Here is a 16,648-nt window from a genome sequence, read left to right as displayed (position 1 = left end):
TCGGATTATATCTGCTATATCAGCCTGGCTTAATTTTGCTGGATTTGGCTTAAGATTAGGTAGTGTGCTTTTAAAGTATATGGAACATTTTTTTAAGCTCTGAAGATATAAAGTCATTTGCCATAATGTTTATATAAAGCTACACATGTCCTATAGCAAGTCGTAAATATTATAGCAATTACAAAGATAATTTTGTAATGAAAAAGTCCTGTTCATTTTATATTATTGTGTTTCCCTCAGAGTGCTGCAGATAATGTAGTGTTTAATTACATAATTCTGAATGGCTTAATGGTTTTTCTTTGAGGTCTGGGTTCGCGTCAACCGTACAAGTAACTTTTTTTGAGAAACTCAGATTCTAAAATTTAACTTATTCTGCAGAATCTCTTTTTTTTGAGCAACTGTGTATGAACTTAGTGCTACTGTTTTTTTAAATTTGAATATTCAGTCATATGATCATAATGCAGCATAGTTATCTTGGGTAAATGTTACATGTACATGTACATCAGCTGGATAAAGACATCAATATATTAATATGGTTGGATCTCCTGCTACCACAAACCAAGTGACACTTTTCTTCAATGTCAATTTCTTATTAAGAGCATCAATAGGAAGCTGTAAAGCTGATGGATGGTAGAGGATCGAAGAATATACTAAACCAGAACATGTGCATTTTTCTCTGTGTTATTCTGACATTTAGTTCTTTAAGAAAATGCTTTTCAGCGGGTTAACTTTTAGAGGTGGAAACTTAATTGTTTTTGGGGTTTCTTTTCAACAAAATAAAACCGTGCAGAGGTGAAAATGTCAGGCTTTGTACAAAGTACCCAAATGTGCTGCCTGAGCTGCTAAAACAAAGGGTTCTGCTCCAGGAGCTCTAGCTGGGGTGATTTTCTCACATTTTTGAATGGTGTCCTAATTTCATTATGCTGATGGATGCTGCCAACGCCATTCTAGCTTCAGGCTTTGTTGGTAAGCTTTGCCTATTTTTAGGCTGTGTCATTCAAATGTTTACAAAATATCGACCATTCACTTCAAACAAGTGAAGCTGACAGTCAGAAATTCACACTTCCAGTTCTGTATCACATCACTTCTAACAAAATAAAATAGAAAATTCCATACCTGGGTAGAAAGCAACATAACTTCTTTTGTTTTAAGAACTGATGATTTAGCTGGGCAAAGAGCTCAAGAATGCAGTCATACATGTTTGAATGTTTTGCATTATTTTGATTCCTATCCCCTTCGGTCCTGCCATGTAATGCCATTGTTTTTCCCAAGAAAAGGTACTGAGGTTTTGACTTTCGAAGTGGATTCGTTGTGTATCTCACCAAATTAATTAGAAGGTCTTGATTTTTGTGTGAAGATGCAGAAAATAAAAGTCAGCTTAGTACAGTACTGAAACATATTTGGCAAATCTATATTAGTGTTTGAACATAAAATGAGCTAGTATGAATTAAAAAGAAAAAGAAACAAATACATATAGGCAGTGGTAGCACTTGAAGTGGTAGCACAAAGTTTGTTCTCAAAATTGAATGTTTAGGTACGCTCATTATATATAATAACACAAAATTGCTGTAAAAATCGCCTGTTTCTAGGTGCTGGTCTCTACATACATTTGTTGATTTGTTTATTTAATACCAAGTTACTCAATGCCTTGAATTCTCTATTTCCATGTTACAGGTCTGTTACCACAGCTACTAGGAGTAGCACCAGAGAAGGCCATAAAACTTACTGTAAGTTTGTAAATGGATTTTTTTCACATTACTCCACATTGTAAATGCAGCAAATTAAAATTAGCAACTATTAATATCTGACTTGTGAACAGTACAGGTGGCATACAAGTCTCATCCAGAGGTGTACATGTAAATTTTAAGAATCTTACTGAAAACTTATTTTTGGACTCACTCCAAAATAGAACAAGCTCATTCAACTTGTTCAGCTCATCTGCTTGTTCGTAAGTAGCATAGGCCTTTGGTTTCACTTTTTAGCAAATCAGAATAGTTATTTATTGGAGGGCTTTTGGTTTTGTATCTCCACGTGGTTACTGTGTGTATGATTGCAGTGCAATAGGAGGTAGATAATATGAGCATGTAGTGAATTGCTGGTAAGAAAGCAACTTGTTTGTGTGATGTTTTTTTCCAAATGTTTTACTTCTGTAATTTTGTTATTTTTAAGTGTTTGTAAGGCACTTAAGAATTTCTTATTATAATCCAATCATAATATATTGTTTATTCACTGGTAAGGCAGTATTCATCAAAGCTAGTAGTATGCGTTTTAAAAAAAAGGCACATAATGCTACTAATTGAATTGGCATTGTTATTAAAGCTTAGTATTGAACATTCTGATATTAATTTGACATTTAAATTTGTTAATTTTAATTTTTTATTAATTTGACACCTCTAAAATATTAACATATTTTATAATTTTCTGATTTTTAAAATGACATTATTAGTGATGATTTCTTTTTTGAATAATAAGTATTTGAATTATACTTCAAATTCTTGTTAGAAGGAAGAACATAGCTTTAGAATATTTAATATGAAATCTAAGTCTTTGATTTCTTTGATATCTTGTAGCTTGGTAGGTTAGTGGATGTATTTGCATTTTCATTTGCACAGAATTTGCAGCCTGATGAGTGTTTTCTCTGACCTTTTAATTTATCAGCTTTCATAAATGTTTGTCTTTTAAGGTTAATGATTTTGTGAGAGATAAGTTCAGGACTAAAGATGGGTCTGTCCCACTGGCTGCAGAAATTCTTGCTGGTGGCTGTGTAAGTATCTTTAATTTCCTTCATATGACATTCATGAAAGTGCAGTTAAGATTAATTGTGTGGACTAAGGCTTCTGTTTAACCACAGATCCGGTTCAAGAGCAGACTCTCCTAGAGCATCTCAGTTCTTTCCTAGATAGGCCAGCCGTTCTTGATGAAAGGGTAAATGTTTCTGTGCATCGTGCCTTTTAACTGCGCTCTGTAATTCTCACAGCTTAGAGTTTGTTTCCTTAATCAAGAATGTGTCTTTATTCATGTTGGCTGTAGCTTATGGCCTAAAGAGGATTCATGCTAACCTTTCCAGAAGTTAATAATTAGTTACTACTTTGTGGCACCCACTCTACCACGTCACTTCTTTCCTGATGTGTTATTGCACCCACTAATTTTCACTTTTTGCAGTGCTACTGGCTTTTTGAAATGGCAAAGACTGCTCATGCTGCTTTGAGTTCGTAGCAGACGTAGGCTGTGTAATGTTAACTCGGTGCATAATGCATTCCTGAATGTAGGCTGTATTTAAAACCCACTAAAATTTTAAGAGTGTTTTTCCTTGCACAAAGTAGTATCTTAATGAACAACTGGCGCATTACTGGGTAAATGATGATATTTCACTACTTGGTCTAGTTGTGTCTGTTCATGTTACAGCTTACTGTATCTGGTGTATTGATTTGTTCAAGCAAATGTAAATACTTTAGGTAAAACGAATAGTTGTTCAAAGACCAGTGCATTTTACAGATAAAGAGCGCTGTTTATTTAAAACAGCTTTGATCACTGGGGCAGAGCAATGTTGGTGTATTTTTAATCTATCTTTGTTTCTGCTGTCATAAGACAGATGAGGTCACATTTTCAAGCAGCTTCTTTCTACCTGTGTCGAAAACTACAGTGAGCAGCAACTTAAATAAAAACGCTTGCGTCTTAACCTCAGTAGGTGCAGAGATTTGTGCTGTATGTGCTTGCAGAAAGTGAACTGCGATTATCTGAGCCTCAGGGTGCAGTGGCTCAGTTGCATTGCAGGCTGAGAAGCCCTGACTTTCTGTAATTCTCAGGAGATGGGGCAGGATTTGGCTGCTGTCTCACTGCTCCTTCTGTTTGATCACTGACCTGTTGTAGACTGCCAGGTAGGATCCCCTTGTTCTGTAACTTTAGGAGCATTCAGGGAAGAAAAAAAGAAGGGGAGGGAGAGAAGAATGTGGGTCTCTAAAGCCCTAAATAAAAAGCATGCTGTAAATGAAGGAAAAATGCAATAAAGCGCTTGCAGAGTAAAAAGCATTTGCCCCTTACACTAATAAAAAGTCTCATGAACATAGCAGCCATAGAGAATTCTGCAAAATTTTCATTTAAAATGTCATTTGATCTAGAGTTTTTATTTTACAGACTGCTGTGAATTTTTTAATGCAGCACAAAAAGCACTCTTTACAGAGACCTGTCATTCATGAGAATGCTGCAGCAAGCTTTTTGCCAGCAGTTCATTGTAAACGAAGGATCTGCTTTAGGAGATAGATGCTTTGAGATGTATTTTAAATGTGCTGTAAATGTTGGCTTATCCTAAATTTATATTAGCAGTGAGATGCTGCATGAAGTTGTAGCAGTAGACGTGCAGTGGCAGAATGCCCTGAGTTTTCTTTTAACTGTAGTGCTCCACTTAAGGGCATAGTTTGGTGCCAGGTAGATAGGTTGCAACTTGTCTTTTCTGCAGGTGGTCTTTGGGTTCTTTTGTAATTTTAAACCCAATTCAGACTAGCAACAGAGACTCTCATTATCAGCAGTTCCTAGGTTTTTTGGGGTGAATTTTTCTGTCATGGTGTAAATATATGTGTTAAATTTGAGATGCCAAAAACATGCTTTTTCCTCTAGCTTTAAGCATTGTATTGGTCCAACTTTTTTCCCCCTTTAAGCCATCGTGAAATCTGTGTTTTCATTGTGGAAGCAGCACGGACAGTGTTGAATGCTCGAAAATTGTCAGTCTTGGATTTTTACCTCATTTCACAATGTAGTAATTGCTTATGTGGGAGGCAAGAAGACAGGAGGGCATGATGTGTTAAAATCTAAAAAGGGGAAGACAACTAAGATTAATTTTCTAAGACTCCTGCCCTATCACCTTTCCACATTCTACAACTAATTCTCAGCTGAGATTGTGTTACAAACACAGATTTAAATTTTTCTTCTTCAGTGCTTCTGCTTCCTTGGAGTGTATTCATTGCTTATGCAAGAGCTGAGTGCTGGGATGCTTGCTAGTTTGTAATGTTTTAAATAGCAGCCCTGTGAATACGGTATAGTAATAATACCTAGGAAAGGGAGGACAAGCAGTTACTTGGATAGGTTGGGTTGTTCAGTAACACAAAGGGCTTTGAAGGGGTCAGTATCACCTGAGTAGCTCTACTCTGCTGTTTGCCCAACCATTGCCAGGCGTTGACTTCTAAGTCTCCAAGGAGTTCACTTTGCATCATAATTACTGTGAATTAGTACACATGGCTGACTTTTGCACTTGTAACTAAAGCTGATTGTTTCATTGAACAAGTCTTTTTCTGTTTTGTAAACTGTTTTCTCTCCTGAAAAAAAGAAAGAAGAAAAGAAGAAAATAGATCTTTTATTTCCTGACCTTGTGACACTTAATTCAGTTAACAGCCTGTTTCATAGCTTTTTATTATGTGAAGATGAAAGCGATAGGTTGGTTGAGATTTTTTTTTGAGACCCCCAAGAATACAATTAAAAATATAACCTTTATACTTAAGAAAGGCTGTTATGTAAATTACTAACACAAGATTTCCATCTCCTTTGTAAGAAATTTTCCTAATGACTATAGTATTTGTTACCCGTAAAAATGCATGTAGCTTTCAGATTTGCACAATGCCTGACACCCACCATGAACTCTGATCTCTGCTGCGCATTTTGGACTCTCATCACTCATGCAAATCCTATATAGCCCTTATCATTATGAGGCTAGTAAAAAAATCTTCAGTTTCAAGGCATGGTTTAATGATGCTGTAGAGCTAAGATCTGCTGAGCATCTAAACCACAAAGCTGACTTAACCTTATTGAATTAAAATGGACACATATATGCTGGGTTTGATTTCTGCTAATGCTACAACTTACCTTTGGAATTCCTTCATAAAAGTATGTGTAAGCTGTAAGTACAACTTGAAATATTTTTTTTTACGGTGACAATAATATTGAAATTTCTGGAAGTGTTATTTCATGGTCTTTTACTTGATTTTGTATTTTAAATAAAAAATAATTTTAAGTCATATCAAGTTTAGCTGCTTGCTTTTTTTAAACTTAATTCACTTACAGGCATCTGTTGAAAGTAATCTTTTTTTTTTATAGCATTATATATTATTCTTATTTTTTGAGTTATATTAACACATGGAAAACTCTCTTTGTAAAAGTGTCATATATATACTATATTTGGGGGTTTGAGACATTACCTTTAATTCTAAATTTTTAGGTGGGACATTCATTTTGCTTAGTACCTTAAATAAAGCATTTCAACATTTAATGAAAAATTTACATTTGTGTAACTGGGAAGGAGATACAAATATGCAAAATAAAGAGTGATATAAAACATAAATGAATACTAAGTAAAACAGAAGAAGGATTATAGCATGACTAAAGGAATCACTATATAATGTATGTTGCCTTGTCTGCATATATGGGTAAATAGGAGGCATAATTTTGAGCAAGAAAAGAGAGCTACATTTTGCTTTATTACCCTTTCCTTCTGCTCTCCCTTTTCCTTCTGAGCACACGGTCTTTTCCTTCCCAGCTGCTCAGTATGTGCTCACTATTAGCCAGCTTAAATCATGTAGCTACAGTACAATTACAGATCCCATACAGATCTGCTTTTGTTTAAATTGTCAAGGCAATTTTAGGCATATTTCAAGAGACTTTATAGGAATCATAATAAAGTTAAAATGCATCAGACCTGCTTGGGCAGCCTCAACTCTGCTATGGAACATAAAAATTAGATACGGTTAACATCAAGTGCAAAATCCTGCCCAGAATTAATTTTTATACAGGAATGTGATGTGAAATTCCCTGTGAATTGTGCCACATAATAGATCCAGAGCAAATAGTTTTATTAAGCTACTTAAAACATTTATTTTATGTTTCAGAGAGTAATAAAGATAAGTCCACATCTGAGCTACATTTTCTTTTTGGCATTGCGGTGGAGACAGAGGGTGTATAAACTGCAATTCCCACATTTAGATCTCTTACTTTCAAAAATTCAGACATTTGGAAGTTGTGGACTAAAGGAGACTGAAGGTGCCATTCTTGATTTCATTAGTATGAAACCTAAATATGTTAACATTCAACTATATTTCACAAGGGAAGCTGAGTTATGGGTAAAATTAAACTGCACAGTATATGTGCCAGGGGAAAAAAATACCTGCATGTATATCTGGGGGGAAAAAAGAAGCAAACAATTGCTGTCATACAGAAAAGTTTTGGTCTAGCTTATTGAGATAGATAAATGAAGATGGTCATCTTGATGATTGCACTTAGGACCTTTGACAGCAAAAGGCTTATGTCTCTTGAATGCTTAGCAGATTTGTTCTCTGAGGTCTGTTCTCCCTGTGGCTGGGGATCCATTACTTTCAAGGAAAGTTCTACCTGCTTCTGCATATCCAACTTTCACATCTGCTTTAAGGAAAACTTCAGAATCTCCTAATACATGCTTTTTACCCTTGACTAAATTTAAAGCTGTTTTTTGTGCATAAAATTGATGTTGTTCAATGAATTATTTAGATTGAAATTCTGTTTAACATAATTAATATAATGTAACTGAACATACTATAATTAATTAGGTATTTTTAAAGTGTAGTACTGTTCTCTGAACCACTGTAATTGTAGTTATTTTCAGCATGCTGAAAATCATTTAAACGAATCGTAAATTTTTGGTTAAAAACCCCCAGCTAGGTCTGGACTTAAATTTTACTTCACATTTGCAAACTCACTCTGTTTCAACACTGCTCTGTTTTAATTGACTCTGGTAAATTTTCATCAGATTTTAGACTTAAGCCTTATGATGAGGTTTGAGAAGGCAACATACAGTAACATGATAGCCCTTTCCAAGAAGTTGTACCAAAGCCTGGGAAAGTACTGGTGTAAAGTTCCTGCTTCTCTTTGGCCTCAGCCCATATTTCCTTGCAGGTTTGGATGTTTTTAAAACAACAGTTTGCTGAAATTTTCATCCAGTCATACCTACTTAAACTGGTCTTTCCCTAAATCAGTAATGAATTTTTCTGAACTTGATTTAATTTCATTTTGAATTTCTCTTTTGCATTAATTAATCCAATTTAAACTTTTTTTTCACAAAAAGTATTTTTCCATAACAAATAAGGGATACCTTGCCATTTTGCTTTCCCTCTCTTCTTTCTTTTCATTTCCTTTCTGCCTGAAAAAGAGAGAGACAGAAAATTTTTCAAACTTTTTTTTCAAACTGTAAAACAAGGAGAGATACCTGGGTTTAGGTTGATAGTTTTCTGATTGCAGAACCAAACAATTTTGAATGCTTAAAAAGTCCATTTTTTTCCAACAAATGCACTTAATATTAATTCAACATGAATCTTATTCTTTTTTTTCTCCTTTTATATTAGAAATAATGACTGCAAAGTTTTAGATGAATGCACACTGCAGTTTAGGACATGGATTTGTTTTGACAATTATATTTTATTACATGTCCCTTTCTCCTTTGACTTCTCCTTTTACTGGCAGTAAAATATTACAGTGTTTACCAGTGAAGGTTCAAAAAAACCCCAAATCCAAAAAGAAAGGCTTGAATTCAAATCAGGAATTAAAATCTAGCTTTCTGTGAGAAAAAGGAAGATATTTTTGATGTCACAGTAATTTATGATGTGACCAAGAAATAATAGGTCACAGTTTTAATACAGCTACAATGCCTTAGGACTTGAAAGGTCTGTAAATCATTAAATGATTCTACAGCTAGTCAAAATAGACAAGTAGAGCAGACAGAGCCAAACATTAACAGATTTGACAGGTCTGTAACTTAATTGCTTTTATAATGCCAATCAAGTAGGCTCCACTTTGATTTTTTGGCTAGGCTTCTGAGAAGTGAATTACCTATAACATGGAAAATATCCACAATTTTAATGTTTTTCCCCATTGCAGACTTGGTCAGTGCTTATAAACAAACCATACTCCTGTTTGTTTCTGTTTAGCCAGGTCATTAATATTCTATTGTAGGACACTCCTCACAACTTGTATCTGAGTCTTGGAAATCCAGTGCAGTAGCAGGAATGTACTTCTGTTCAGACTAATTGCAGTTCTATTTATGAGCACTTTTATGTGAGGATTTGACAGAGCTTGCTTTACATTTTATGTACATTTGGACATTAACAAGACTGTGACTCTAGCAGTGTTCGCTGTTTGAGCTGCACAAAGTAAAACCTTAGCCAGCCCAAGGGAAGGCTGTCCTCAGAAGACAAGAAAGATTAGCTAGAGAAAAACAGAATTCTGCCTGAGCAGCATGAAAGCTGTTTCTGTGATAGGCTGATCAGAGTAGTGAAAAGCAGATGATTGAGGGCTCAGGAAATCTTGTGATCTGAAGAAAAGGTATTTACTATATGAACTCCCATTGCTGAAGAGCATTATCAGAATGCTGTGTAGATAGGACCACAGATGAGAGAACACAAAATAGCATGAGATGGCTTGTCTAGATTTTTGAGGCCTGACTTTATGGAATGAAAAGGTAGCATAGAACCAAGCTTTTGAGAACCCAGTATGCTTTGCTTTTGACATACAGCACCACAAAATTAAGGTGGTCACCTTTGAGATCTGTAAGAAATTAAGGTGGTCACCTTTGAGACTGTAAGAAAAACAGTCATTTTGGACTGCTCTCTGTTACTTGGGAGCTTTTCTGGTAACAGGAGAGTCCATAGTGAAATCCCTTCTGCAGCAGTTTGGCATAATTCATCTAATGTTCTGAGGACCTACTGCCATACAAACAACAAGACTTTTGGAGGTAGTTCGAAGCACTGCAGTGGCACTCTGTAAATCTGGCTTCTAAGCTTTGTTCTGTTGTAGAGTTGGTATGTGGTTTTGTGGTAAGTCATTGAACAGTTCTGTTCCTTAGTTGCCCTTTATTATACAATGAGGATGGTAATTCTTCCATTCTTGAAATCATTAGTACATTTTAAATTTAATTTTTTATGACAATGAGCAATCTTTATTTAGTGTCTGTACTTCAGGAACCTTGACTTTAATTAGGATCAATGAAAGCTATGAAATGCACAGGAAAACAAGCTGCATCTGGAAACTTAAAAGGAGTAAGGGCTTGGGACAGAGTATGATATGCAGTAGGACTGAATATGATAAACAGTTGACTAAAAATCTTGGAATTTGCACCTGCTTGTCTTTTGTAGATTAAACAAGTAACTAAGACATTGTGGACAATTTCTTTTGCAGAGGTTGATTTTTGGTAATTGTATAATAGATTGCTTATGTATTTTTATGATTGCCATTAATTGCTATAATTGCTATCCCTGGGTGATATTGTTGAAAAACATTAACACTCTAATAGCAGTAGTAATCCTTTCTTCATCCATGAAACCATAAAAGGGGATATGTGATTAGTTGGATGGGATGCAGAAGAAAGATCTAGGCTGACCCTGAAAGCTGTTACTGAAAGCAGGAAAGGGGCTACAATTTGAAATAGATAATAGGGTTAATTAGAGGAGCAAGAACATTTGATGGTCAGTAGCACTGAAACGAAAAGAATCTAGTACTTGCTTCTCGAATGGAAAACATAAAATTTCCTTCTTTAATTGCAAGCTGTATTCTCCTCAGAACATGCACCAAAGCTTTCAAATGGAGATGTGAAAGCCTGAGGAGAGTTGTGTCTGGTATGCTCATTTCTTAGTTAATCTCATAAGGACACAAAAAGCAGTTATATTAAAAAGAACAGGAAATTCTTCTCTCAGTGTAATGAGGGAGGTGAAAAACTGTTTACTTTCCAGCAAGGTTATTGCAGAGTGATTTGAATGCGAAGAAATAGAAAACGTTGAAATACTGTTAAATGCTTGTTACTAAACCATTTTTTTTAAAATTACAGAGTGGGCTTTATTTCTCCATGGACAAAAAAACCCAACCAATCCTCAACTATTTCTACTTCTTCCTTCTGTTCAGTAAAGTAGGAAAGTAGCAGGAGACATGATAGACAGTGCTGTATCACTGTGCAAGACTATACTGCCATCGAGAGGTGTTGGGTGATATCATACAAATTGCAGAGTTGAAGAACCACAAAAATGGGAAAAAACCCAGCTTATTTTTAAAAATTCACATGTGTTTGAGTGCATAGCTAGCTGACTTTGTTAAAGCACATTTAAAGGCATGCACATTTCTAGTTATGCATGTATGAATTGTTCTTGGATGACAGTGATATTTCCCTTTTATTTTCTTGCTCTAAATCAAACAAGACCCTAAGTGCTTGTGATTAGGTCAAAAGTTAAATTCTTTCAGAATAATATGGGCCCTTTGAGATAATTATCTATGCAGTACCTCTGGTTATCTACGCCTATAAATAACTCAAAATTGTAGTTTTTACTTTAATCACATGATAATAACAGAAAAGTAATAGATTTACTTATACAGTCAGATCATTTGTTTAAAAAATGATTGGAAGATGTGATAAGGAATTCAGAGTTGAGGGTATTCAAGTTTGTAACTTCAGTACAGAAAAATTTGTGTTACTGGGAATGATCTGTATTAAACATTTGATGTATTTGATTTTTCTGACACTTAGTGGAGAAATCACTAAGCTTGAGCAACCTAAGCTTAAATGGTATTTATTTGGGACAAAGAAAAAAAAAAAGTACTTTTCAAATTATTCCCTTTGGGAGCATATTTAAAAATCTTATAATTAAATACATTTTTGACTGCAAAAGCTAGCAAACAAGAAGGCAGTATTCTTCAACTTTTGGCCGAACAAAATGAATGAACAGGGTGATACAATATGCTGAGGATGTTTAGTCTTTTTTTTTTTTTCCATACCAGTTCATACCAGTACCTTGAAAAGACTGGAAAAAAACCAGATTGATAAGATTTCTTTCATTGCATTCACTATGCAAAAATTGAGAAAGAAGACAGAAGCCGTGTTACTGTGATTCAAGCTACTGATTTGGAGATGAGGATATCTGGAGACTCTTACAAGTTGTTAATGTTTGAGCAGGGAGGAAATGCACACACTGGTCATACAATTAAACTGTCTGCCTCAAAACCCCTTCTTGTAAAACCAGATTCATTGTGCTTTCCTAACAGAAGCACTGGGAGGAAATAAATTAATATTTATGAGACGCTTGCATTACTGTGATGATGAATAACACAATAGGAGTTACCAGTACTAGATAAGCAAGAAATCATTTCATTAGAGAGTACAGTAGCCATCTCCGGTTTGCTTCCCCCCCATTTTGAGAGCAAGGAGCTGCAGTTACCAGCACAGATGCTCAAATAACAGAATGATCAAAGCTCCCCACCGAGCAACTGTACTTGTTACCACTGGAACTGCCTCTGCTCAGGCTGATAAACCAGCCTTCCTCTGCATCAGGAGGCAGGCAGGTGGTAGAAACCCTCCTACTGAGACCTCTGTCAGGTATTGTGTGGCTCATCGCTTTCAGTTATTCACAGTTTGATTTTTGGAGTATATCTTAGATCAAATTCAGAGCATGGCAGAGGTTGTTCAGGGAGTTCTGAGATAGTATCTGGACAGTATGGAAACATTTCACTGGAAATGACCAGTGTCTCTCTTCAAACCTGCTGTGTGGGCAGCCAAATTGATAGTCCTTTTTGTACTGTGGGGTGCATGCAGGTCTCTGTTTTTAAAACTTTTAATGTAGCGAGCTTGGTTGTGTGAAGCGGGTGAATAATAGCATCTGTGTTTTTAAATAGCAAGCTGAAGCAGAGGAAGTCCTGTGTGATTTAGCTAGAGCAGCAAATGTCTAATGCTGGAAGTGTCTACACAGCCAGGCTGGACATGCAAACATAGGCATTTATATGTGCTAGCACCTGAAGTACTTCCCATCTGTTTGTGTTGAAATTATATTGTTTTGAAATAATTTGCCTTTATTCTCCTTTAAAATCAGATGTCTCTTTCTACTTCCTTTCTTTATAATGGCATTCACTTATAAACATTTTTATAGCTTTTTAAATTGTTCCATGTTTTGGTGCACTAATAGTGATAATAATACTAATTTTGTACTAATACTTAATTTTGTTGTAATCTTTTAAAATTTAATACAGTTTTCCTGTAGTGAAAATTAAAGGAACATTTCCCATGGAGTCATGGCACAATGAACTGCAGGAATATCATACTGAGGGAATGTAGTTTAATTCTGCTAGTAGATCAATTGATACGAGTTTTTAAGTAATGTTTTTTAGAGAATGGCTCTTGTATAAGAAACTTGCAAATGAACATTATCACCTGCAATTCAGATTTTATCATTTTTAAGAAGAAAATATTTATGTTGGTATGGGGGAATGCCTAATAATTGTAATATCTACACCAAAATTTTTGTTATATAGGAATATGCAGTTCATCAAAGAACCTTTCCAGGATTCTTTTTTATTTATTTTGAGACTTAGCAAGATGAGTAGACAAATAAAAGAAAGATTTTTTTTTGTTTGTTTTGAATGGTTCATGTTCCAGTTTCAGTGCAAAACTTAAATCAGCATATGTGCTAAATAATTTATCAGTCTAATTTTTGATGGCAACAAGAATAGCAGTTTTATATATACCAGGATTCTGGTTTGGTAAAAGCAGTTAAATTAAATTATGCCAATTTGAAAGTCAAAACCAGTTGAGTTACACAAGAGTATGCTTTTCCTGGTCAAAATAGGAAACACTTGGGATATTTTGGGGGTATGTAAAGACTTTAATTTGTAACCACATTGTATATGCTCACTCCAAGTGGTAGACAAGAATAGTTGTTCATGTGATTTGCCATTTCTTCAGCACATTATTTGAACCATATTACTGTGCGTATTTTTTATTTTGAATGATAGTTAATCTGAGCTACAATTAATTCTTTTAACTGGGATAATTTCAAAAATACGTGCACATGGTGTTTGCATATGAGACATCACTACATGAGAGTGCTTTTAAATGGTTACTTTATTTTAGTCAGTATTTTCTAGAACAAAATAGTTGTTTTGTTGCAGGGAGGGTGAGGGTTGCCCTTTGCATAAGTCATGTGATTTCAGAACCTAAAGAAGAGCATAGCTGTCATGCCACAGAATTACATACTTAACAGAAGTTAGAATGACATTCTGTTGAATTTGAGCCAGAAGGAGTTTGAATGAATATTTTTTTAATACACTTAGGTAACCTTCACATTACCTTTTTTTCTGGTTGCAGTTTTTTAGCTCAGGATCTGTCAGTTAGTTGAAAGATTATGCCCTAAGTTACATATGATGAATGAGATGAACTTTACGAGAACCAGAGGGAGTCCAAAATGCTTGCCACCATTGTGTTTTAAAGCAGACTTTCAGAATCGATTGAGTGGTGTCTTCCCAAAGAATGGAGACTGACACATTGAAAACATTTAGTGGTTCTTGATTAATAGAATCCTTCAGTCTCTAGACCTTCTTTTCTTTAATGCCTGGTACCTAAATAATGATGTAGAGCTCAGACTCTTGAATCAAACAGCATTTAATGGCACTGAAACTGGTAGTTCAGAGGGTTTTTGTAAAAAGCACAATATACTTGCAATTCTGTTCATTGGAATCCATGTGTTCTTTGTTATATGAACTCATGTCAAAATTGAAAAAAGTTTCTACCAGATTTCTGCTCTTTAACAGTATGTTTTCACTTTCTATATACTGCACATCACAGCTGCTTTACTAGTTACTAATTTTTCCTTTTACTTCATTACTTGTGTTATAGTGTTCTTGGTTTGTGATTATTGCATAACTTGGTGTTGGAGAATGTGTTCTTACAAAAAGAATTGAGCTAGTGTCTGTCTGATGTACTGCGTGTCCTGCAGTGGCTGACCTGCTTCCTCCCTGTTTTTCCTGACAACTCATCTCGTGGGGGAGTAGGTTTCTTACCTTGTGAGGTGCACTAATACTAAAACTCTTGACTGCTAATAGCTTAACCGAGTGCAGCACGATTGAAAATGTCTTATCTTGAATGTAACAGGATGCGCACTGCAAATAATGTAGCAGGTTAATATATTGATTTCTGCTTTTAATTTCAGGCTGGAGGTTCTCAAGTAATCTTTACCAATCCACTGGAAATTGTCAAGATTCGATTGCAGGTGGCTGGAGAAATTACTACTGGTCCAAGAGTTAGTGCCCTCAGTGTATTAAGGGACTTAGGTTTCTTTGGTCTCTACAAGGTATGTTTTTTAAAAATGTTAAAAATAAGCCTATTATAAATTTTCAAATCAACATATAATTTCATTGTTCTCATAAACTTTCATAGGTGGACACAATTTTACTTTCTAAAAGAAAAATTTTTATGTGATATTATATCTCCATATTTCATTTTTGATTAAGGGAAGAAACTGTCTCATCTTTTTGAGCATCTGGTTTTTGTAAATCTTACTGAGATTTATTTTCTCACTTCAGCAGGTTTAAGGTTCATTGAGTATTAGTTTGTGATTCCTTATATTCTGCCTGCTGTAAAAATAAGCTTATTTTCATCTGCTACATGGTATAGAGCTTACAGTTTTGGAACTTGCTTTTGCTCTTCTGTGGTTGATTCAGCAGCTTTCCCAGATGTCATCGTTCATTTGGTGATGGGAATTAATTGCAGCACAATAATAGTGAAGAAATACAGACAGTGGGAGCCCAGAATAAAAATAAACTCCTAAAGCAAGCTTCCCCTTGCTTCTTGAGAAGACTATCTTCCCAAATAATACCATGAAAAGCTGCCTTTGTGAGCATATGCTACAGACTCTGCAGTTCTGCTTTCTCTATTACTGTTTTCACATAGATACATAAATATGTAGAAGTCGTTAGGTTTAATGTTGGCAGCAGGAATGGAAACATCTTCTGAATGTTGAATCTAATAGGATGTATGCTACAAATAATTTAAGGGATTAACATACTTTTAGGATGTCTTCTACTTTTAGATGAAGGAGATTAGATATTGATATGAAGATATTGATTAGATATTGATGAAAGAGATTAGATATTGAATATTAGATATTGAAGTACTTTGAGATAGCCACTCCACTCCAGTATTGAAATAAAAGTTGTAATGGATACCATATACTGCAGAGCACCGTGTGGTGTTGCTTCAGACTCTGCAGCCTACAACTTGGAAGAAAGCTTGCATACTTCCAATTAGTCCCAGGATTTCCAGTGAAGCAGGCAGTATTCCTCTGTTTCTTATTTACAGCAGTCCAGCCATAAATTGAAGATGCTTCAAAAGACGCCAAATGAGCCCTATCCCCCTCCTCCCCAGTATTTAAATTCCATCTGCTTTTTTAAGCATCCAGTCTTTTTAAATTGTTCTGTTAACATTACAAAGAGGGAGCCTGCCCATGAGAACGTGTCTGTATGTTTTGGCCTGGAGAGAAGTTGCAGGTCTGAATAGGATTTAATGGGGAGTTGTTTTTCCCTTTAAATTGACTTGCTAATTTTTTAGGTGTTTTTCTGAAGCTGAGGCTATTTTGTAAACTCCTAGTAAATGGCATTACTGTGTTGATCAGATTAACATTTACAACTGAAAACAGGGATTTTGTAAAGAGTCTGCTTCCCTGAGGCTGTGCAGGAATGGAGGTCAGATACTGACTTTTACTTGGACTAGCAAAAAGAAAACACAAGATGAAACCAGTGATGAAATAGTTTACTAAAGTAGCAATTTTTGATTTTTTTTCTCCCTGAATACCTGCTCCTGGTGGTTGAGCAGAATTTCCTACATTTTTCC

General features: G+C 35.2%; 1 protein-coding gene across 3 annotated transcripts in view; it reads left to right on the top strand.

The window, feature by feature from the left end:
• SLC25A13 (solute carrier family 25 member 13) overlaps nucleotides 1–16,648 on the top strand; it is a 99,081-nt gene that overhangs the window by 67,606 nt on the left and 14,827 nt on the right. For all 3 annotated transcript variants that reach the window (XM_038127773.1, XM_038127772.1, XM_038127771.1), the window contains 3 exons: nucleotides 1,675–1,727; nucleotides 2,684–2,764; nucleotides 14,970–15,110. In XM_038127773.1, coding sequence (XP_037983701.1) covers nucleotides 1,675–1,727; nucleotides 2,684–2,764; nucleotides 14,970–15,110 — 275 coding nt within the window. The remainder of the gene's footprint in view (nucleotides 1–1,674; nucleotides 1,728–2,683; nucleotides 2,765–14,969; nucleotides 15,111–16,648) is intronic.

This window comes from Motacilla alba, chromosome 2, assembly GCF_015832195.1.
Source record: "Motacilla alba alba isolate MOTALB_02 chromosome 2, Motacilla_alba_V1.0_pri, whole genome shotgun sequence".
NCBI classification, from domain to species: domain Eukaryota; kingdom Metazoa; phylum Chordata; class Aves; order Passeriformes; family Motacillidae; genus Motacilla; species Motacilla alba.
This window is presented reverse-complemented; position numbering and strand designations above follow the sequence as displayed.